The 24,168-nt window shown below is 37.6% G+C and overlaps 1 protein-coding gene and 1 long non-coding RNA gene across 2 annotated transcripts; one reads left to right on the forward strand and one right to left on the reverse strand.

Annotated features, from left to right (window-relative positions):
* Positions 1 to 260: 260 nt before the first annotated feature.
* LOC107827739 (uncharacterized) lies at positions 261 to 22,394 on the forward strand. The gene is made up of 14 exons (XM_075223652.1): positions 261 to 893; positions 10,291 to 10,366; positions 10,463 to 10,552; positions 10,619 to 10,669; positions 11,511 to 11,591; positions 12,312 to 12,375; positions 12,479 to 12,537; positions 13,230 to 13,340; positions 13,486 to 13,622; positions 13,771 to 13,810; positions 14,983 to 15,045; positions 15,480 to 15,673; positions 21,352 to 21,841; positions 22,257 to 22,394. The coding sequence occupies exons 1-13, from the start codon at positions 379 to 381 to the stop codon at positions 21,833 to 21,835; spliced, it is 1,965 nt and encodes a 654-aa protein (XP_075079753.1). The 5' UTR covers positions 261 to 378; the 3' UTR covers positions 21,836 to 21,841; positions 22,257 to 22,394.
* On the reverse strand, positions 5,721 to 8,782 carry LOC142164845 (uncharacterized). Its single transcript, XR_012695918.1, has 3 exons — positions 7,829 to 8,782; positions 7,432 to 7,498; positions 5,721 to 6,071 (listed from the first exon to the last, which is right to left on the reverse strand). It is a non-coding gene; the product is annotated as an uncharacterized LOC142164845 (long non-coding RNA).
* Positions 22,395 to 24,168: the final 1,774 nt, after the last annotated feature.

The raw sequence follows: 24,168 nt of genomic DNA on the forward strand, positions 1-24,168 counted from the left end.
TCACCCCTTCATTCTTCTCATTTTAACTATATTTAAAAGCCCATAAAATCTCTACAGCTGTCTTAAAATCCAAAACTGATTTCTTTAAATCAATTTTCTGATTCTTTATCCTTCCCTTTATGATTAATGTGTAATCATGTGTATTAAATTAAATTTATTAGTGAAAACCAAATATTCTTCCCCTCTACCCCAAAGTGGTTTCCCTAATTTCTTTATCTTTTTGGATTTTTTTTAATACTCTATTAAATGAGAGTGTCTCGAGTTTCAATTCCCTCCTATTTTTTTCAGCGCCAAACGCACTTTTGCCCAAAAATTTGCTCTCACAAAATTGAGTGCCGAATGCTGTGACCTAAGGCGCATAATAATCCAATTACAGCAATGGCTGATGACGCCGACCCGGATTACGAGAGATTCCTCCACCTAATTGCCGTCGGCGGCGACGAGGGTGACGATGTTGAACTGGCAGAGGACGTCGGTTTTTTAGAAGATGACGCAGAGTATGAGGAAGAAGAAGAGACCGAAGAAGAAGAGGAAGAAGAAGAACAACGAGAAGAAGAAGACGAAGAAGAAGAAGAGGAGGACGAAGAGGTTGGCAACGAAGAGTCGAGTACTGGAAGGACGACATTGCGTACGGTTTTGTACGGGAATCGTGGTGGTGTAACAAATTCATCTCAACAGCGGGCGATTAATGCCGACAATTTCCATAATTCCGCTATGGAAAGTGAAGATGCTACTAGGAGCACCAAAGGCGGGGAAAAGGCGTCGCAAGATGTTGATAAGGAAGAAGGCGATGGAGGCGAAGCAGAAGGGGAGTGGAATCGGAGTGAGATTGACGGTTTGTTTTGCCCTATTTGCATGGAAGCTTGGACCAACGACGGCGACCACCAAATCTGGTAATTTATTTCTTTGCCCGTTCATCTACAATTATTGAGTTTCAACTTCTATGCACTAACGTTTTAAAAAATATTTACATAATTAAGTCAGTAACCTATGTAGTAGCAATGTAGCATTGGTTAGTAACCTAAAATAAATTGCAATTAACCTCAGGTTATCTACCCTCAGTCACTGGCAGTGCATATAATTTAAAAATCCTTTCTATTGTGGTGATGTATTTACACAAAGTATGTTAGGGATGTATTAGATATGCCCTAGATCCAATCTCATGTTTGATGATTTGAACATATTTTTCATGAATGTTATTTCATATAAAATATATATATGGCATTTGATATTCTTTTATCATTATTATTAATTGCTTGATTATCTCTTTTCCTCTTAAGACTTGAAATATGCATAGTCGATTTAGCATTCACATTAGGTAAGACTTAAACATCATGTTGGAGATAGCCATTCACATATAAATTATCACTATAATAAATATAGCAAATACCATTGCCTATATTAATGCGAAAACTACGTTTGTCTAACATAGAAGCTGAAATTATGTTCGAAACAAATTTAGGAACGTAATAACAATCATCCAATATAAGTATTTTGCCCGTAAGCATTATTAAAGCAATTGATCCTACAGCTATGGCCGCAACTTTTGCACCATTTCCAACTTGTAGATTAACTTCTCCTTTCTTTAACCTTCTACTTATTTGGAACCCCTGCAACATATTGCAGATGTTATAACCACTGCCAGTATCTAATACCCACAATGAAACATCAGTAGTAGTTAAAGAAACTTTGAAATCATTTTTCAATTGAGTCTTACCTTGTTTCTTATCATTTAGAGTTGCAAGATACTCCGGGCAGTTTCTCTACCAATGTCCTATCTTCTTACAGTGGAAACATTCAGCATCAGATTGGTCAGTTTTGCCTCTTTTGCCTTTGGGTTTGGTCACACCACCCTTAGGCGCAGCAGGTTTCTTCTTGGGTTTATTTTTACCCTTACCCTTCTTCTTAGAAGAATTTCCAACCAACATGACAATTCCTCTCTTCTTCTCAGATGCAAGTTGATTCTCATAATCAATCAACATGTTAAGCATCTCATGAAGATCACAATCCATTTTATGCATATTAAAATTCAGAGAGTGACTGCAAGATCAAATCTTGAGAAAGCTCTTTATCTAATTTGCATCCCAACTTTTCAAGTTCTTCAATAAGATCAATCATACGATTGACATAGGGTCCAACTGGAGAGTTTCCAGTTAATTTGGATCCAAATAAAGCCTTAGATAGCTGATATCTTGCTGTCCTGCTTTGGGTACCAAACATCTTTTTAAGATGTTCAATGATTGCAGTTGGATCCATATCCTGATATTTCATCTGGAGCTCAGAACTCATAGAAGCGAGAATGCATTTGGTAGTAAGACATTCTTCCAAGTATTTCTGATAAATCTTGGTGGAATCATCATCATTCTCATCTGGGACTTTCTTGGCAGGCTTATCGATCACATCAATAAGTTTTTCATGCATGAGAACAATTCTCAAATTTATGTACCAATCATCGAAGTTTGGTCCTACCAACTTGTTGGTCTCAAGTATTCCACGCAGTGATATAACAGACATATTGAGAAATCTAAAATTAGAAAAGAAAAGACATTATTATAAGAACATATTTAAACATATCATAAAGAAATTGATTTTTAAGAAAAAGATTGGAGCAGATGGAAAGGTGGAGACCTACAAAGCCCGTCTTGTTGCCAAGGGATATCGTCAGAAAGAAGGAGTCGACTATGACGAAACTTTCTCTCCCGTGGCAATGCTCAAATCAATTCGGATTTTGCTTGCTATAGCAGCATACTATGATTATGAAATATGGCAAATGAATGTGAAAACAACTTTCCTTAATGGTGAGCTAGAAGAGGATGTGTACATGACACAACCTGAAGGTTTCACATCTTCATCTGATCATAATAAAATTTACAAACTACAAAGATCTATTTATGGACTAAAGCAAGCTTCTCGAAGTTGGAATATTCGCTTTAACAAGACAATTGAAAAGTTCAATTTTGTTAGATGCGAAGAAGAACCTTGTGTGTACAAAAAGGTTAATGGGAGCACAATTATATTCTTAGTGTTGTATGTTGATATATTGCTCATAGGAATGACATACCAGCATTGCAAAGTACCAAGATTTGGCTATCTGAACATTTCTCCATGAAAGAATTGGGAGAAGCAGCTTATATATGAGGAATAAAGATCTATAGAGATAGATCTAGGAAGCTGCTTGGACTTTCCCAGTCTTTGTACATTGATACCATCTTAAAGAGGTATAACATGGATAATTCCAAAAGAGGCTATCTACCGATAGGCACTGGAATTTCTCTCAGTAGGGAGGATTGTCCTAAAACACCTGAAGAGAGAGAACACATGAGTAGGATCCCATACGCTAGTGCAGTGGGAGCTATCATGTATACCATGACATGTACACGTCCTGATGTGGCTTATGCACTTGGAGTGACTAGCCGATATCAGGCAAATCCTGGTGAGGAACATTGGAAGGTGGTGAAGACCATTTTAAGTACTTAAGAAGGACTAAAGACCAATTCCTCATCTATGGATATTCTGAGTTGAAACTTGAAGGTTATACTGATGCAAGTTTCTCTTCAGATAAAGATGATAGCAAGTCTATTTCTGGTTATGTATTCACCTTAAATGATGGTGCAGTCAGTTGGAAAAGTTCCAAACAAGCTACAGTAGCTTATTCATTGACTGAAGCAGAATATATAGCAGCTAAGGAAGCTGTATCGATGAAAAAGTTCTTAACTGAACTTGGTGTGGTTCCTTCAATAGAGGGTGCAGTTCCATTGTTGTGTGACAATATTGGAGCCATTGCTCAAGCAAAAGAATGTCATTGAAAAATATATCCCATTCTAAGTGGGATGATGATGACAAACTTCCGTTATTAACTTTATAAAAGTGTTCCATTGAAAAATATATCCCATTCTAATGGGATGAATCTTCCAAGATCTTGAGGAGTTTGAATTGAAATTCTGCCGTAGGAATTCCATGTCCAATCAAAATTGGATCAGGTGTTCTTCATTAATATTATATATATACACCTTATATAAACAAATATTAATTATATATATCACATATATATATTTCAACCAAGAGATAAATTTAGTTATTAGTCCAAATGAAATATTATTATATTCTTTGCTAGCATAGAGGATATAATTAATATTGTGAATAAATTGAAGTTTCTATTTGGAATGAAAATTAAATTGTATCTCTCGGTTGAAATATATATATATATATGATATATATAATTAATATTTGCTTATATAAGGTGTATATATATAATATTAATGAAGAACACTTGATCCAATTTTGATTGGACATGGAATTCCATGAAGGAATTCCTACGACAGAATTTCAATTCAAACTCCTCAAGATCTTGGAAGATTCATCCCATTAGAATGAGATATATTTTTCAATGGAAAACTTTTATAAAGTTAATAAAGGAAGTTTGTCATAATCATCCCACTTAGAATGAGATATATTTTTCAATGGAAAACTTTTATAAAGTTAATAAAGGAAGTTTGTCATAATCATCCCACTTAGAATGGGATATATTTTTCAAAGTAACCTATTTGATAACATTGATTAGTAATCTTGAATAAATGGTAATTAACCTCATGTTAATCTACACACATTACACTATACTCGCATATAACTTAGAGGGTGTTTGGCTAAGCTTATAAGCTGGTCAAATTGGCTCATAAGCACTTTTTGGCTTATATACGAGTTTGGTAAAATTGAAAGTGCTTATAAGCCAAAAATAAGTCAAAAGCCATAAGTTGGTCTCCCCCAACTTATCAAATTTCAGCTTATAAGCACTTTAGGTTTGACCAAAATATTTACTATTCTATCCCTAAAATATTTTTTTTTTAAAACAAAACTCTTCGTATATCCAGTTCTTCAGTTGCTTATTATTTATTTCAACACTTTTATCCAAACACGTAACTGCTTATTTTTTAAATCAGCTTCAGCACTTAAAAGTGTTTTCAGCACCTAATGTTTATCAACTACTCTAAATCAGCTAAGCGAAATAGGCTCTTAAGTCCTTTTTGATTGTGGTGATGTATTTACTCAATTAGGTAAGTAATCTATTTAATAGCCTTGATTATTAACCTAAAATAAATGGTAATAATGATTCGGGCATGTGAAGAAGACAAATGTCTCAGGTAGGAGGTGTGAGGGATTGACAATGGTGGGTTAAGGAGAGGTAAAGGTAGGTTGGAGAAGTATTCGGGAGAGGTGATTAGACAATACATGACTCATCTTCTGCTTACTAAATACATGACCCTTGATAGAAGGGTGTGGAAGTCGAATATTAAGGTAGAAAGTTAGTAGGTAGTTGACTGTATTTCCTTTCCGTACCAATAGTATTAGTATCATTCTAGTACTTGCTTATTCTTTTTTCCACCTTCACTAGGTAGGTTTAAGTTCTGTGTACACACTACCCTCCCCAGACCCCACTTGTGGGGTTACACTGGATTTTTTGTTATTGTTGTTGTTGCTAGAACTTCCTTATTCTTTGATTTCTACTATTACTTGTTGTTGCTTTTGCTTCAATTATCTTATTATCTTGCTGTTGTTACTGGTTCCTTTTTAAACTACCATTTTTCTTTTTCAAAATTGTTGTGAATTTGCTTTTCTTGAGCTGAGGGTCTATCAGAAACAACCTCTCTACTTGCACAAAGTAGGGGTAAGGCCTGTATACACACTACCTGTCACGACCCAATTCCCGAACCTGGTTGTGATGGCGCCTCTCATGAAGACAAGGCCAGCCATTCAACCCAATTCATCCTTTTAAGACAATTAATTAACACAATTATAGTATAAACATGGTTTAATAATATCCAATAGCGGAAAGTATAGATAAAATACGGAAATCTAACCCAACTCAGCCCTAACCGGGGTGTCACAAGTCATGAGCTACTACAGAGTTTACTAAAATTCTACAAAGTATGGAATTAGGAACAAAGTCTGAAGATATCATAAATAACAGAAGATAAGGGAGAAAACGGGTCTGCGAACGCCATGCAGCTACCTCGATAACTCCGATGAAAACTGAACAGCAGAAAACTCGCTCTATGCCTCAAGAATACCTGTACCTGCACACATGGTGCAAGGAGTAATGTGAGTACTCCGACCCAGTGAATAATAAATATAAATAATGACTGAAGGTAAGAAAACACGTTAAGGCACACAACATTCTATACAGAAGCAGTGAAATCATTTAAAATAACAATTCAGTGAAACATCATGTGAAATTTCTTTTAAACCAGTAAAACAGGTAATTTGGCAGTAAAATGACGAGTAGAAATTTGCCCCTCAGGCTCAATATCAAAACAACAAGTAGAAATCTGCCCCTCGAGCTCAGTATCAAAATAATAAGTAAAAATCTGCCCCTCGGGCTCAGTATCAAAATAATAATTAGAAATCTGCCCCTCGGGCTCAGTATCAAAATAATAAGTAGAAATCTGCCCCTCAGGCTCAGTATCTCAGAACAGTATCAGCCCCTCAGGCTTAGAACAGTATAAAGCAACCAGTCAATGAAATAAGAGCACATAATTATTATGGCAGATAATGCAGATAAAGAATAAATGCATGAGTGCAATGCAATGCATATGACGGTACCCTCTGGTACCCACTGCGGCGTGCAACCCGAGCCATCCATATTTATTTATCGTCGACGACGCTCACTGAGGGTGTGTACAGACTCCGGAGGGGCTCCTACAGCCCAAGCGCAATATCAAGCCATCTCATGGCATCAAATCTAGGCCCTCGGCCTCATATCAATCTCAGTATAATCACCCAGGCTCTCAGCCTCAATATCAATGTAATCAACCAGGCTCTCGGCCTCAATATCAATGTAATCAACCAGACTCTCGGCCTCAATATCAATATAACACTGCTGCGGCGCGCAGCCCGATCCATGCTCAGTCCAGAAATCATCATAAGCCCCTTGGGCATTTGTAAAACAGTAGTTCTCAGCCCGAAATATCATTTAGAAATATCATTTAAGTTTTCAAATCTTAGAAAGATGGCTGAGTTTGCAAAACAGTATTTAAAACCTTGGACTGAGGTAAAATGATATGCAAAATATGCGAAAGCAGTGATATTAATCCCTGAAGGATTCAAATAATTGGTAAGAAGCCTACAATTGGAAACATGACTGAGGATATAAATTCTTTAACAAAATAAGTGAGGAAAACCAGTCAAAAATCCCCTAAGGGTTCTACAAGTTGGCACAAGGCCCCAAGCATGACAACAAGCCCAATTCACAATAATAAAGTATACGTCTCAACCAAAAATGTAGTAAAATATCTCTCAGGACGGACCAAGTCACAATCCCCAACGGTGCTCTACCCCAAGCCCGTTATCCGGCGTGCAAGTCACCTCAATATAGCGTTACGATGTGAAATTCCGGGGTTTCAAACCCTCAGGACATCATTTACATCTATTACTCACCTCTAGCCGACCAAATACTACTCCACGATGCCCTTTCCTTTCGTATCGACCTCCTCGCGCGTCGAATCTGGCCAAAACTACAACGAATACATCACAATAGGCTAAGGGAATATAACCCAATCGAAAATACTCAAAAAATATCAAAAATCACGAAATTTGCAAAACCCGAGCCCCGGGCCCACGTCTTGAAATCCAGAAATTTTTACATCAAAATGTTCCTTATCTCGCCACGAGTCTATACATACCAAATTCACAAGAATCGGAGTCCATTTGACCTCTCAAATCCCAAATTTAGACTTTCAATCTCAAGCCCTAATTTCTTATAATTTGGCTATGTTTTCATGGATTTCTAGGATGATTCTTCAACAAAATCATGTACTTAACTCATAAAACTTACCTCCAATCGATCTTAGTTGAAACTCCCTTCAATCCCCGTCCAAAAGCTCTCAAAATGACTAAAAATGGTGGAGAAATGAGGTGTTTTTCGCGAATGAAATGTAAACATTCTGCCCAGAATTTTTCGGAATTACTGTTCACCCAGTGTTACTGTTCACGGGGTACTGTTCACGGATACTATTACGAGGTACTGTTCACGACACTATTCACGGATACTGTTACGGGGCACTGTCCATGGGTACTGTTCATAACTACTGTTCACAGTGCTGAAAAAAAATGCAGCAACTTTATTTTTTTCGTGCCTAAATCGATCCGTTAACCTTCCGAAATACACCCGAGGCCCCCGAGACCTCAACTAAAAGCACCAACATGTCTTAAAACATTATCCAAACTTGCTCCAATCGTCAAAACACCTCAACTAATGCCAAAATCATCAAATTATATCGAATTCAAGCCTAAGTTCTTTTAAAACTTCTAAAACACACATTCGATCAAAAACCCGATCAAACGATGTCCGAATGACCTGAAATTTTGCACACATATCCCAAATGACACAATGAAGCTACAACAACTCTCGGAATTTCATTCCGACACCCGAATCAAAATCTCACCTATCAACCGGAATTCGCCAAAATACTAACTTCGCCAATTCAAGCCTAATTCAACACCGGACCTCCAAAATTACTTCCGGTCCTGCTCCTAAGTCACAAATCACCTCCCGGAACTAACCGAACCGTCGAAATTCACATCCGAGCCCTCTAACTCATAAGTCAACGTCCGGTTGACTTTTCCAACTTAAACCTTCTTAAAAGAGACTAAATGTCTCATTTCTTATCAAAATCGCTCCAAATAAATTCTAATGCACCCAATACCGATAATGAAACATGAGGAAGCAGAAAATGGGACGAACGAGACAGTAACTCATGAGACGACGAGTTGGGTCGTCACACTACCCTCCGCAGATGCTACTTGTGGAATTACACTTGGTATGTTGTTGTTGTAATAAATGGTATAACTTAAGTCTTTTCTGATTGTGGTGACCGGTGACGTCTATAGCATACAACCTCAACAACAAACTATGTTCAATAACTAGTTGGATCAACCTATGTTACTCGGACTCTTCAAAAATGTTGTTGGGTGCGGATTCTCCAAATTTAGTGCATTTTTGGAGGATCCGACATGGGTGCGACAACACTTTTGGAGAGTCCGAGCAACACCAACTATATGAATCCATATAATCCATTCCCCTCCACTGGACCCGTTTCAATTTTGAAAAAAAGTTGGTTTGTGCTGATTGTTTATCATTAGTAATGATAAGTTTCGGCTTTATGTAACTGAATGTGTTATGAATGTTAAAATTATCTATATTCAACCTTATCAAAAAGAAAAAGAAGAAAATAATCATCTATATTCAATTGTGAAACAGACAAGGTGAAGCCTTGGGGGAATGATGCACAATAAAATGTTATTTCTGCTGTACTGATCTCTGTTTCCGTTCTGTTTTTTTTATTTTTGTCAAGATCTTTCTTAGTCTCATTTAGAAACTTTTACTTTTTGATTAAAAACATTACACTTAGTTCAACATGTAAAAGGGAATAAGATTTTTAAAAGCAGCTTCTATTTTGACAATTTAAGTACAATGATATAACTTGAAAAGAAAAATTGAGATGCTACAGAGGACTTCTATTTTGTTTTCCTTGAAGATGAAAACAATGGATACTAAATTTAGAGGGTCTGTGGGTTGTGTTATAGATAATAGGAGTTTGTTTCAGTTGGCTTGATTATACTAACATTCATGCAAATTCTAAGAAATACTATATGGCTGTAACACATGAAACTGAATAACTATCTTCACCTTCCCAATTAAAGCACTTGAGTTTTCTGTTCTTTTGAATAAGTTACTGCTGAATGATCACAGTTCACATCTGAGAGATAGTGTAATACACATAGAGGATGAAATGATGGAAGGTTGTTTGATATTGTTTGTGGATGTTCTATGTAGCCATCCAAATGCATCAGTTGGTGCGCAGATATGATGATTTAATGTGTTAGAAGGAGATAAAGAACTAAAATCACATGGAAAACAGTTGTCATTAAAGTCCTTTAATCTACTGAATCAATGCGGACTTAACTAAGAACGTAATACAATGCAAGTAAAAGACTCGTATCAGCAATATCGACTAATTGGAGTTATGATTATAGACTTACATGTCACTGTAGGGATACAAATGGTATTTAGAAATCTCTAGTTTTAGAGAACCCCTGATTTGACGTAAACACAACTTCTTTAGTAATGGAATGACATTGACCCAAATAAATTGGAACGTATATGAATAATTCATATAGTCGACAAACTAGTTGGAGTTGAGGTTTAGTTGATTGCTTGATATATAATTGACAACTGAAAATACAGTTTTCAAGTGTTAATACTTCCATTATCTTCCACCTTTTATTCTTTTGCAGCTGCCTTCCTTGTGGGCATATATATGGTTTGTCATGTATCAAGAAGTGGTTGCAACAAAAAGGAAGTTTAGGAAAGGTATTTCTCATAATAATTTGGTTCTTGTTTTATGCAGTATTTTGACATCCTTTTTTCAGTTGGCCCCTCACATTCTTTCTTTTGTTTTGTTTGTAGTGCCCTCAATGTAATAAGAAATGCACATTGAAGGGTGTCCGAGTGCTTTATGCTTCTCGTCTTCATGCTGTTGATGAAGAGCTTCAAAAGGTCTTCATTTGATGCTTATAATTTGAAGCTTGCTCCATGAGATAGTGACCCAATCCCTTCCTCTTTTGCAGAAAATCCGGTCCCTTGAATCTAAGATGTTTTTCTCTTGAAAAAGAGGTAAGAGAAAAGAAGAAGAAAGGTTTTTGATTTTGTAACTGCTATCTCCTGATACATCTCAGGTCTAACCTATAAATGAAGATTCACAGTAGAGACTTTCAAGCTTTTCCATGTAGCCAACACAAACTACTAAAGGCAGAAGTACAGGACTGACCAACTAATCGATCGAAAAAGTGAAAGCTTGATGAAACCTTATGTTAGAAAAAGAAAAGAAACAAAATGACGATTTGGTGATGGTTATCTTTTTACGTCTTAGGCTAGTCTTTTCCTTTACTCAATTTAGAAGGAAACAGTGTAGTTGAAGATGATTGTTAGTTTTCAAATGGACCAAATTGCTCGTGATTTAAAAACTCAATGTATGTTTTTGTATAGAAACCTCTTACGAATTGGTATAGGTAAGGACGATTCTCTCATTTCTTGAGTTGGAACACTAGGAGAAAGATGAGTATCAGTGAAGAGTCAATCGTCTAAAATTAGACAGAAATGAGTAAGATAAACACAATTTCTTCCCTCATAATGTTGAAGCTTTTACCTAAAGGGAAGACACCTTTGTTTCCCTTTTCCCTTCTGTTCTCTTCCTCTCCCTTGTACCTTCTTCACTATGTAAACCAGAATTGTTTGCTTTTAACAGCTATCTTCATTGCTCTGTGTAAGGGCATTCAAGTCACCTGGCAGCTTATGCTTCGTCAGGAAGCAGAATCACCGTGGGTTAGCCACAACAATGATACTTCTGCTTTAACTGACTTTTGAAAACAATTTTGTCCCCTCTCTAGAGGTGCTAAATTACATTTTTCTTCACATGTTCTCATGGTGATTATAAGATGATATTCAATTCGCGCAGTGCAGTGATTGGTGTAAGAAAGAAGTTGAGTGGAGGAGGAGAGAAGCTGAGTTGCATAAGCAAGTGGAGCACCTCAAAGAGGTATGTGTCACTTTGTGTGCTATTTCTGTTATGTGCTGCTTCTTCACACCTCCCTTCTTCAATGCATCTTTTTTGTTTGGTTGGAAGTGTAGGGGGCTTTTCTTTAGTGGTGGAGAGATGGGGGAGGGGAGGATCAGATTAGATTGTTTCCAGAATCAATTTTCCTTTGTCTTGGTTGTCTTTTTTAAGTGATATTGTTACTACCAAAACACCCATTGTAAATTTTGTTTAAACTTTCTCCTAGGGTTTGCAAAACGAGCTGATCAACTCTACTTCATGCGTGTTTACTCGTTATTGCTTTTCCCATGTTTGAAAACTCCAACATTATATTCTAATTTAGTTTTTACCCATTGTTAAATTATTTGCCCACTCTCTTCCTGGAATACCAGATTGACTTTGGTGCACTTTCTTTAGTACATATTGTGGCCCTCTTTTTCCTGCCAGCATTCCCTTTTAACATTCTTCAGAATATGACATCTTTCAATGCTATAAGGCGGGTACTTGTTTGGGCTTTTTAAGAAATATTCTTAAATGTGTATGTCCCCTTTCTTAGTTTAGTTTAGCCCTTTCGTCTTTGGGTTTTTGATTTATTCTGTCGTTTCTTTGGCTTGAGAAAATTTGGATAACAAGTTTCGGTGCAATTAGTAGTGGTATAGGTATCTCTGTTAACCTTTGTTCACTAAAGCGGCATATTACTTGCTGCATATCTGCTCTTCATAGAGAATAACTTGTGTAGAGGGCTCGCTAAGTGAGATGCAGAGCAGGTCATCTGGACACATTTTTGGTAAGCAGTCCTTGAGAAATCTTTACTTAGGGATATTGATCCTATTGGCTATGTTCTATCATCGTTTCACACTGAAGTTCCAGTACCTATCCATGTCGTGCAGGAAGCAATATTGACTCCAAATTGGGAAGACGTGAATATGCGAATGCTTTTGTTTTACAGGTTTGCCATCTCCTATACTCTTGTCAAATGTGAAAATTGAGCTATAGGAATTATTATTATTGTTGTTGTTGCTATAGTTGTTGTTGTTGTTGTTGTTGTTTGGTACTATTTTTTTACTTTTTTATTTTTTATGTTTGGTTACTGATATACGATAGTATCAACTCAGAAATCGTTACTCCTTTATCCATTGTTGCTCCACATCTGTTGCAACTTGTTTACCTGACAGTTTCAACAGAGTAATCATTAGTCCTTTATCCGTTGTTGTTCCACATCTGTTGCAACTTGTTTACCTGATAGTTTCAACAGAGTAATCATTAGTCCTTTATCCGTTGTTGTTCCACATTTATTGCAACTTGTTTACCTGATAGTTTCAACAGAGTAATCATTAGTCCTTTATCCGTTGTTGTTCCACATTTATTGCAACTTGTGTACAAAGATGCACTGGAAATATGCTCACCTTTGGATTAACACTTACCTCACATCATCAATAGTCTGTTGGTGACTGAGAAAGTAGTATGGATGGTTAGTTCCCTTCCTTCTTATTGTACCAAAATATGATTTCTATTCTTTTCTCTTACCTCTTTTTTCTTACTGGTTTTGTATTGGGAATGAACGCAGCATATGTTTGTCCAATTAGCGCCATTGACTGAAGTTTGAATGAGTTAGTAACCTTATGTTTTATACATTTGTAGAAAGAATTTCAGATTGATGGTGCTCGCCTATTTGATGTGGATAGCAACGGTGAGAATTTGATGATTGCTAGAAGGCTCGCTGGAATGGGAGGACAGCATATGCTTACGAAAGTAAATTTCTTAGGTTGCCTTATTGGAATTCTCCCGGACCCCGTGCATAGCGGGAGCTTAGTGCACCGGGCTGCCCTTATTGGAATTCTCTGATGGTTTTTGTTCTGCGTATGTGCTTCAACTTTTCTACTTTTACATTTTGCAGATCAGCCTATTACCTCCGCATGAAAGAGAAGACATTCTGCTTCCTGCGAGCATGAAAACTATCAAGGACTTGCATGTTTCTCCTCATGAAAGGGTCATACTCTTGGCTTCCTTAGGGAAGAAGTTGTCAGTTCTTAGGTCGATAACCTCCCTCATCCACTTTCTGCCAAATAATTGCTGCATAAGAGCTAAATGTACTTGATCAAAAGAATTGCTGTAGAACAGCTTCGATTTGTGCTTCCCTCCTGGTAGGTAGCTTATTTATTTGATCTCTTTCTTCTTGCAGTGCTGAAAACAACCATACTGTTCTGACATACGACTTACCGGTAATAACTCTAGGCCTTTTATAGTTGTGTTTTTGCTTTCAATTCTTAAGTTTGTGTAAAGTAAAGATTGCTCGCAGTTGTTGGATAATGTATTATTATATTTGGTTGATAAGCTCTTTGGATGAGAAACTCTCTGCTTGAATGATTGTTGATTGGAGTTCTTATGGAGTCGTTTTTCTGTACTTACTGTGTACAGACTTTACGCTAACTGGTAAGGCCTGCTAAGGTCCCTCATTTTCACAGTTAAATGTACAGACCGACATATTTGATTTGACTAGACCTTCACTATTAGCATCAGAAGACGATCTTTAACACCACCTATTCATCTTGTGAAAGCTGTTACTTTTTAGTTTTGATTGACAACTTGAGAGTTGACAAAATGCAAATTTTCGTAAAACATCAATTAGCTTTTGCTCTACCCCACCCTCCTAATTCATAGACCTCAATCTCAGTCTTTTTGCGGCAGAAGATCATGTCCTACGTTTGATTTTTGCTTGCCTTGTTTCTCTTGAACTTTCTGTTATTTTGTCTTGATTTCTTCTTCTTTGTGGTTACTATACTACTTACGCCTGTCGAATTTTTCCAAATCTATACTTTCTACCTGATTCAGAATGTTTGTCTGAATGGTGGGGTTGCATAACCCTGTCATCTAGTTGTTGGTGGGGGGTGCAACAGCTTACTTGGTATAATAGTAAAATTTTCTGCATAATTTCCCAAGTCCCGTTGCTGGGTCATGAGTTTGTCAAGTCCAAGGCTACTTTAACTTGGATTTAAATTTCGGTAAGTTGTCAAGTAATTGAAGGAAGTTGTTAGAGCCTGTGGGGAATTTCTTGCAATCATCAAAGACAATTCCATGTTTGAAACTTTAAAGGGAAATAGTGACCTGATTTACAATGTAACAAATGCATCTCCTGAGCTACAAATAGTACAGCCTTTATAGCATGCTCCCGAATGTCCTGGTGCTATGATTGCTTAGATTCAATTGCTGCATCTTCGACTTTTCTACTCAGTAATGTGCTTTCCTGATAATAATCTTTTTGTTACTGTTATTAGTTTTTTTCCCAATATTTGTTACTGTTATTGTCCTTTCTCTATAGGATAGGTTTGTTGCTAATGGATACTCTTGGCCAAGCTAATTTTATTAGTTTTGTTTGTGTATTTGGAATGTGCAGACTGTTCCTTGGTCATGTTCGTGGGATCCCAACAATTCGCATTACATGTATGCCGGATTACAGGTCCTAACCCATTGTCTATTCAAAAAATGGTCCCACTTTTCTTTTGTTGGGAGTCAAACAAAGTAACTTTGACTAATAATTCTGAATCTATTCTCTCGTTATTTTGATATGGTGGAAAATTACATCTTATATTACTTTTGATGTAGTTTTTAAATATCTAATGTTCAAAAAATGAATAAATATATACTTATTAAAAAACAAGAATAAATATATACCTCATTTTGCTGAGAAGCCAAATTGACCCACAATGAATCCAAAGTGACAAGCAAGTTGGTATTGAGGGAGCACTTATTTGTTTTCACTAGTTAGTCTCTCTTTCAAGTACAGGCAACACCATTGTTATTTATCGATCAGAAAAAATAGTTGGTGTCTCTATTCTTTCTTTTTCTTTTTCTTTGAATAATGCATCATATTTTTTGTTTTGTCTTGCGCAGAATGGTATGGTTTTGCAGTTTGATGGACGTCAAACTACGAGGCCAGTGGAATGTATGACTGGGTTGACAGGCAATCCTATTCATACTGTGTGCTCTCTTTCAGCTGATCCTACACTTAGTGCCGGCGTCAGAAGTGTTCTTTCTGCATCTTCAGTAGGCTTGTGCCACTGGAACTTCGGTAGCGGTGAAGAAAGGTGAATTCTAGTATGTTTTACTGCTCTTCTATATTTCTCCTAGTTGCTTCTTGAGGTGAACAAGTTTTTTCTTAATATCTAATATCGTCCGAGTTGCACCATCCCTCACTGTATCTTTAGAACTGTTAGGATCTGATTCTGATGAATCTTTGCTGAGTACTGACTCAGGATTATTTGCACTTTGGAATCTCTCAGTAAATAATTCCTGTAACTTGACAATTGTAATCATTAAGTAACTGCAAACTTAGATCTTAGGACTATTCTTGAAGGATCCTAACTGCAAATTTAGGTCCACGGTATATTCTTAAAGGAGACTGCATTTTCTGGTCTCTGAATACATTCTAAGTACTCATTCATCCTATACAAATGATTGAAGTAAGTAGAAAAACTGGCGAGTAGTATAGAAGAAGAAATGGATGAAGGCATTTAGTTGACCATTTTCCATTTTTTCTTGAAAAAGAAATTGCTCAAGAAGGTACAGACTGCTGTCATCATTGTTTTTCTAATAGCTTACATACTGTGGTGTTAGGGGGACGCAAACACTATGTGGTCGACGACGGCGGACTATATAAGGAAGGCGGCAAGAGAGGTGTTAGGGGTATCTTCAGGCCGCACTTGTGGTCACAAAGGAGACTGGTGGTGGAATGCAGTTGTACAAGGTAAAGTGGAAGCGAAGAAGGTGGCTTACCTGCGGTTAGTGGGGAGCACTGGAGAGGAGGAGAAGAGAGCGAACATTGCAAGATATAAGGTAGCTAGGAAGGAGGCAAAGATGGCAGTGACGGAGGCAAAGACGGCAGCTTTTGCTCGTTTGTATGAGGAACTAGGGAACAAAGGCGGGGAGAAGAAGTTACTCCGACTCGCTAAGGTGAGAGAGAGGACGGCTCGGGATTTGGACCAAGTGAGGTGCATAAAAGATGAGGACGGCAAAGTTTTGTTGGGGGATGACCAGATAAAGAGGAGATGGCAGACCTACTTTCATAAGCTTCTAAATGAGGAAGGGGATCAGGATATTGTACTAGGTGAATTGAGGAACGCCGACAGCCCCCATGAACTAAGTGATTATCGGGACATTGAGGTCGATGAGGTCATGGAGGTAATGCGTAAGATGAGAAGGGGCAGAGCTACCGGACCAGATGAAATTCCGGTTGAGCTTTGGAGGTGTGTGGGTAGAGCAGGCGTGGAATGGCTTATTAAGTTGCTTAATGTGATATCCAAGACTAATAGGATGCCCGAAGAGTGGAGGTGGAGTACTATGGTCCCGTTGTATAAGAACAAAGGCGATATCCAGATCTGTAACAACTATAGGGGTATTAAATTACTAAGTCATACCATGAAAGTCTGGGAGAGAGTGGTAGAAATGAGAGTGCGAAGGACGGTGTCTATTTCAGACAACCAGTTCGGGTTCATGCCGGGGCGATCTACCACAGAAGCTATCCACCTTATTAGGAGGACGATGGAACAATACAGGGATAAGAAGAAGGATCTCCACATGGTGTTTATCGATCTAGAGAAAGCGTACGACAAGGTTCCTAGGGAGGTCTTATGGAGATGCTTAGAGGCTAAAGGGGTCCCGATTGCCTACATTAGGGCGATTAAGGACATGTATGATGGAGCTAAGACTCGGGTTAGGACAGCAGGAGGCGATTCAGATTATTTTCCGATTATTACAGGATTGCATCAAGGGTCTGCGTTCAGCCCTTTCCTATTTGCCCTGGTGATGGATGCTATAACACATCATATTCAGGGGGAGGTGCCATGGTGCATGCTATTTGCTGATGACATAGTTCTAATCGACGAGACACGACGCGGCGTCAGCGAGAGGTTAGAGGTTTGGAGACACACCCTTGAGTCCAAAGGTTTCAGGTTGAGCAGGACGAAGACGGAATACCTTGAGTGCAAATTTGGGGCAGAGCCGACGGAAGCGGGAGTGGAAGTGAGGCTTGATTCTCAAGTCATCCCTAAGAGGGGTAGTTTCAAGTACCTGGGGTCGTTTATTCAGGGGTCCGGGGAGATCGACGAGGATGTCACACACCGTATAGGGGTGGGGTGGATGAAATGGAGGTTAGCGACGGGAGTCCTGTGTGACAAGAAAGTGCCACTGTTACTGAAAGGTAAATTTTATAGGGCAGTGGTTAGGCCTGCTATGTTGTATGGGACCGAGTGTTGGCCGGTGAAGATCTCACACATCCAGAGGATGAAAGTTGCAGAGATGAGGATGTTGAGGTGGATGTGCGGGCATACAAGGAAGGATAAGATTAGAAATGAAGATATTCGAGAGAAGGTGGGTGTGGCCCCCATGGAGGACAAGATGCGGGAAGCAAGACTCAGATGGTTCGGGCACATTCAGAGGAGGAACACTGATGCACCGGTGAGAAGGTGTGAACGACTGGCAGTGGTGGGTACGAGGAGAGGTAGGGGGAGACCTAAGAAGTATTGGGGAGAGGTGATCAGGCAGGATATGACGCGACTTAGGGTTACTGAGGACACGGCCCTAAACAGGGAATTGTGGAGATCGAGCATTAAGGTGGTAGGTTAGGGAAATTGTGATGTCTTTGTTACAGCGCACTAGAGTGAGACTATCCAGTTAGGAAGTAGTCTTAGGATGCTATTGATCAACTACCGATGATGGGCTTTATCTCCTGTGTATTAATACCTTACATCTTTCTCGTATTTCCTATATCTCTTATATTGTTGTTACTTTGTTTTTATGGTATTTATGTTATGTTATGGATTTTATGGTACTTTATGTTGTTTTATTATGAGTCTATTGATAGTACTAATATAGTGTCTCTTGTTGCCTCTTTGAGCCGAGGGTCTCCTGGAAACAGCCTCTCTGCCCTCGGGTAGAGGTAAGGTCTGTGTACATATTACCCTCCCCAGACCCCACTTGTGGGATTACACTGGGTTGTTGTTGTTGTTGTTGTTGTTGTTACATACTGTGGTGAGATTAAGAGTTTACTGTGTTTGATGCAAATTGTTGCTCACTAAATAGTCCAGCTGGCTATTACTGGTATGGTTCAATAGTTATGTTCTTCAAAATGTAACTTTTTTGTCATGGTAAAACAGTTTATATTGCTAGTACTTTATGGTGATCCAATATCTCAAAAAGTAGGTTAGTGAAAAATCTTTAAAAATAATAAATATATATTAGTAGTGTAAGTCTTATAGTTTATTCAGGCAGCAATGATGCGTTGGAGGTGATTGATTATTTTTTGTTCCTTGAAGTTGTTTGTTATCGCATTTCTCTTTTTCCTAATAGAATTAAACTTTGGGTTGGATGGTTCAGATTTTTTCTCATGGAAATCCTTCTTATCCTTTTCCAGTCTGGTAAAAAAGATACTCTTAAGTCTTAATTGGAACATCAAGGTTCCGGTCTAATCTTATTTCTAGAACTTTGTTATTACACGTTGTGTCTTTGTTTTTTCTTGTTGTTGTTATTGTTGGTTGCTTCCTGTTCACCGTTCCTTAAGCCGAGGGTCTATCAGAAACAACCTCTCTACCTTCACAAGGTAGGGGTAAGGTTTGCGCATACACTACTCTCCCCAGATCCCACTTCTCATTTGTGGAATTACACTGGGTTTGTTGTTATTGTTAAGGTTCTGGTCTAATGTCAAGGATTTAACATGGTTGTTAATTTCTTATTGACTTAGTTTAGTTGTGCAGACAAGCATGATTTGTCATTTGATGTTTTCATAATGTGAAGCCATGGCAAGGCTTTACTTATTATTAAGATTTGCAAGAAATTATCTTTTTTCTTTTGATAACCAAAATTCCTCATGGACCAGTTGACGCACGGTTGGGAACTTGGTGAATAATAATCACTCTCCTATACCTTTCTTCACAAATACTAGGCTTTTGTCTGCGGCGGCAGAATGAGGTGCGGCTAACCCACACATTACTAGTATCACTCTTACCACTAGACCAAAGTCACCCTGGGGGCGGTTTGATTGGAAGAATCTTGAAGTTGTTGTAAAGAACTTTCACTACTTGAGTTGTTAATTGTACAATCTTACTTTTTATTCTAGAGTACTTAAGCCTTATTTGTTTGCCCTTAATGGAGGTCTAAATTTTAATCATTCAGATCTCAGACATTAAGTGCGTTTATTTTTAAGTTTGAATCTTAATCGTTCAGATTTTAATCATTAGGTGTTTGTTTTTTACTTCACAATCACTTAATGGGTCTGAATATGTCTGTATGATTAAGATCTATAACAAAGACTTAATTTTATTAAGATGCTATTCACATTCATTACTAATTGTTGCCACCCCCACCACCATGCTCAACCACCACCACCACCATGCTCAACTACCACCACTACTCCCACCGCCCACCATTCCCACCATCATCTTCAATAATAAACACACACTCACCTACCTCAACTACCAAAACAATCACCCCCATCACAATCAACAACTATAGACGGCACTGCCCACCATTATAAATTACCACCACCCACCATCACCTTCCTCAGTCACAACCACCACCACCCACCATTATTAACTATCACCACCCACCACCATTATCCTGAACCATAATCGCCATCCTACCAATTCCCACTAGCTACTACCTAGAACCACCACCATTAACCAAAATCACCATCAACCACCGCCTCTAGTCGGCATCACACGCACCTCCGTTAGTCATTACCACCACCAACTAGGCGATTGCCATATTTAAAAAAAATATTTTATTAATAATATATTAGATTAGTTAGTATTTTATTTGAATTTTATGTTAATTAATTTTTTAATAAAGTTTACTTTTATACCTTCAGATGTTAAAAAAACAAACCGTTTAATTATTTAGTATTCAGATCTTAATACGCATCTTAATATTCATGTGTATTCAGATTAAGATATTTTAATCTTAATACACATTTTGGTATTCAGATATGTATTCAGATTCAGATGTCTTAATCTTTTTAAAAAAAGAGAGGCCTTAATGTGTTCAGGTCCTTGTTCACATTTCAACCTACAATTTCCACTAACGTCGAGGGTATATAATCTTCTTAGCGGCAAAGTATATTGCTTTTTTTTTTTGTTTGCAGATTATTTTGCTCATGTGCCAACTGTTTTTTGGTTTTCGATGTGCTTAAGCCCTAGTAGTAGAAACAATTGCTTCCCTGATAAATTGTTTGAATATGCTTGACTATGTCCAGAATCATGTTAAGAGGAGTTGACTGGATAGTTAGCAGGCAGTTATGGCGATTTATATGGATGTAGATGTACCGGGATCAACTATATGCTTTTTAGTTTACTTTTAAAGCTGGTCCGAGAGATTTTTTGTTGTGAAGCTCTACCATATTGTCATTACTGATTTTGAGAGATAAGAACTTCTGAAAAATTGATGTGAATCATTCCGGGGCCAACTATGTGTTTAGTTGACTTTTCAAGCTGGTCTAAAAGAGTGCTTATATTGAGTTTCTGCCTTATTCCCTAGTAGTAGACATGATTGCTTTCCAAATACATTGTTTGAATTTGTCTGACTATGCTCAGAATCTTCCTTAAAGGAGTTGAGGGGCAGAGTGGATCTGATATATGTAAATATATTTGAACCTGGATCAACTGTATGGTTTTGGTGACTTTTCAAGCTGGTTTAAAAGAGTTATTATCTTGAAGCTCTGTGAGTAGTTTCTATGAATTCCATGTTAATAACAGAGTTTCATTTATCACTGAAGGCCGTGCTTGGTTCCTGAATCAGAGAATCAAGGAATCTGTATATCTCTCGCTTGTGGAGATAGAAATGATGACATAGTTGCCTCTTTCCGTCCTAAACTGGAGACCATTGGTGACATGGCTGCTTCTCAAGTACCGCTTACTCCTCCAGTAACGGAGCAAGCGGTGGAGGGTTCTCATGTTCTTTACAGGAGAGTGGGTAGCAGATACCAGAAGTTAGGAGCTTCTTGTGCCAAAGTGAGTGGCATTCGACTTCCAAAATCTGCTATAATAGATAGAGGGAATCAGAACCCCTTGTTTGCTTCTGGTGATGAAGCAACAATGGAACTGGTGTTACAAGAATTGCCATCTTTAAATGTGGCTCAGCGTGTTAAATCTCTCAATGGTCCTATTCGTGATGTGAGGTATACACGCCTCCTAAATACAGGATTGCTTGGTTGTTTGAGTGACGATAACTTGCAGATTTGCTCAACCAAGCTTCAATGAAGTAAGGTAACTTATCATAGCTTGTTTTCTGCCTTTCTTTGTTTTAGTTGTGTTTATGTTTACAGTCCAGCAATGCCCTTTTGTTCTTTCTGCTTGACATCTCTATGCCTTTTTGGCTAAAAGAAGAGAAAAAAGAACTGGTGTTGGGCATTAGAGTTTTGGACTCTTGGTAATTTGTGCTAGAGTTGATTGCCTTGTCTTAGCCTCTTGGCAATAGAATGGTTTCCCCAGATGCATTTTTGACACCTATTGTGCGCACTTCAAGTATTGCAATGTCTAGCCTTTTATTCTTGAATTTGGAGTTAGTCTGTTGTCAATATTTTGAGTTATATAGATGCAGATTAATTAGTTTCTACCGCTTATGGTATTTACTAGAAGATTTTGCAGTCTCCTGTCAGTTTGATTTTTGAATTTATTGCAGGTGGCTTCAGATGACTCCTTAAATCACAAGTATGTTATATGCTTCATGCGACTTTGACATTTCGACGGTATAGTATAGCATCTTTGTTTGTAGAAATAGGTAAGAGTGTAGAAATAGCATCCTTTTTGTAGCTTTAGGACCCAGCTGAGAGTTGGGGTCAAAGCTTAAGCAGGCTGTTGAAAAAGTTATTTAATAAAGAGTTTAAGTTCTATGTGTTATTTACGACATCAAGTAAAATTGACTTGCAACAACAAGTAAACCTTCTTATCAAGTTTGATATAGTATAAAGAACTTGTTATAACCGGTTAAATTGGATTGATAAGTGAAAGTTTTATACTGTTTGTGTATATTACTTAAATTATTTACTGGTGAAAAGGAAAGAGCTACGTTTAAGAAACTGTTTGAATGTCCAGGGACACCTTATTTGTCATCTAAATGAGTTTAGTGGAAAAAATATTTGTTCTTTTTTCTTTTCATAATTTGTATAACAATCTAGTGTCCCAGATCCGTGACATAGACACCTTACTTTTTTTTGGGTTGGGAGGTGGGTGGGTGGGGGGCACTCAATCAGAGTCGATTTCATTCCATCACTGTTTTGTGGTGTATTTTTTCCTATTTCGATTGGAAACTAAATGTTGATAAATTTGAGGTTTTCTTTTAAATAAAATTTGACGTATTTAAAAGCATTGAAATTTTAAAAGTGGGATTATAGACTATTGGAACACAGAATTCAAAATTTAATAGAGTAGAGTGGCATAGTTTGTTATCAACAACTCCTAGTTAGCTAAATTATGTATAGCACTTATCCTTCCTGTATCTCACAATTATAAATGGACATCGCATGGGCACAGAATAACGTGATTCCCTGCGTATTCACAAATTTTGTTTAAGCCATGTTTCACATGGTATTAGAGTAGTTAAAGGTCTTGGGTTCAAATTTTAATCACCTTTTTTTTTAAACCTATGAAAAAGAATCAAGCCCCTATTAGGAGACGTGATGAAGACATAATTAGGAGACATGACCTTAAAGTGTGTCTTGTTTAATAACTTACGTAAGATTTTAGATGACATGATCAATTACTTTTACATAGTATTGGAATCAAACTTTGGTGATCTTGCCTACACTAATTTCTCTCATCTATTCTATCGCTCTGGACTTTTCTCTCAACTTAGGTTATAGAGTTGCTCTAGGCTTCCCTTTCAATTCAAGCCCATTGAGCCACTAACATTGCTCTGGGCGAAATTAAAAAATAGTTAGATTTATAAGTGGTCGTTTAAAAATAGTCACAGTTTCAAAAGTATACTGGAATTGCAATATAATATACCGATCCAACATAATATACTGGAACTTTTTGCGTGTTGGAGTTCCAACATAATATGTAGGAAGTTCATACACAGATGCACCGATCTCCAGTATATTATGCTGGAACTTTCCGTGTTGCAGCAAAATAGTGGCTATTTTTCAATGACTTTGCAAATGCTGGTTATTTTTGAATAACCAGTCCGAAAACTGGTTAGTCCATACTATTTTTACTATTGCTCAAGCACCCTCCCCCCCTCCCCAACACACACACACACATTAGATTATTGAAACTAATTTGACGCTTTGTATTCCAGCCCCTTTTTGGTGAGCGCCTCACAAAAACAAGGAGGAAAAGTAAAATTCATGTATAAACATTAAAACTGGGTTACATGTATGGGAGGGTGTCACAGTATTTTACACTTGTTTCTCATCGATTGTGTAAGGTTTTCAAAGGGTTTTAAATGATCAATAGCTACTCCACCTATGACCTTAAGGTTTTGGGTTGGATTATTTACATGTAATCACCCTTTATGTGTTGACATGCAAAAAATATAGCTTTTAAATTAAAGTCACTACTCACCACCGGTCTCCCCATATATAAATACTCAT

Source organism: Nicotiana tabacum, chromosome 10 (genome assembly GCF_000715075.1).
Source record: "Nicotiana tabacum cultivar K326 chromosome 10, ASM71507v2, whole genome shotgun sequence".
Lineage (NCBI taxonomy): Eukaryota > Viridiplantae > Streptophyta > Magnoliopsida > Solanales > Solanaceae > Nicotiana > Nicotiana tabacum.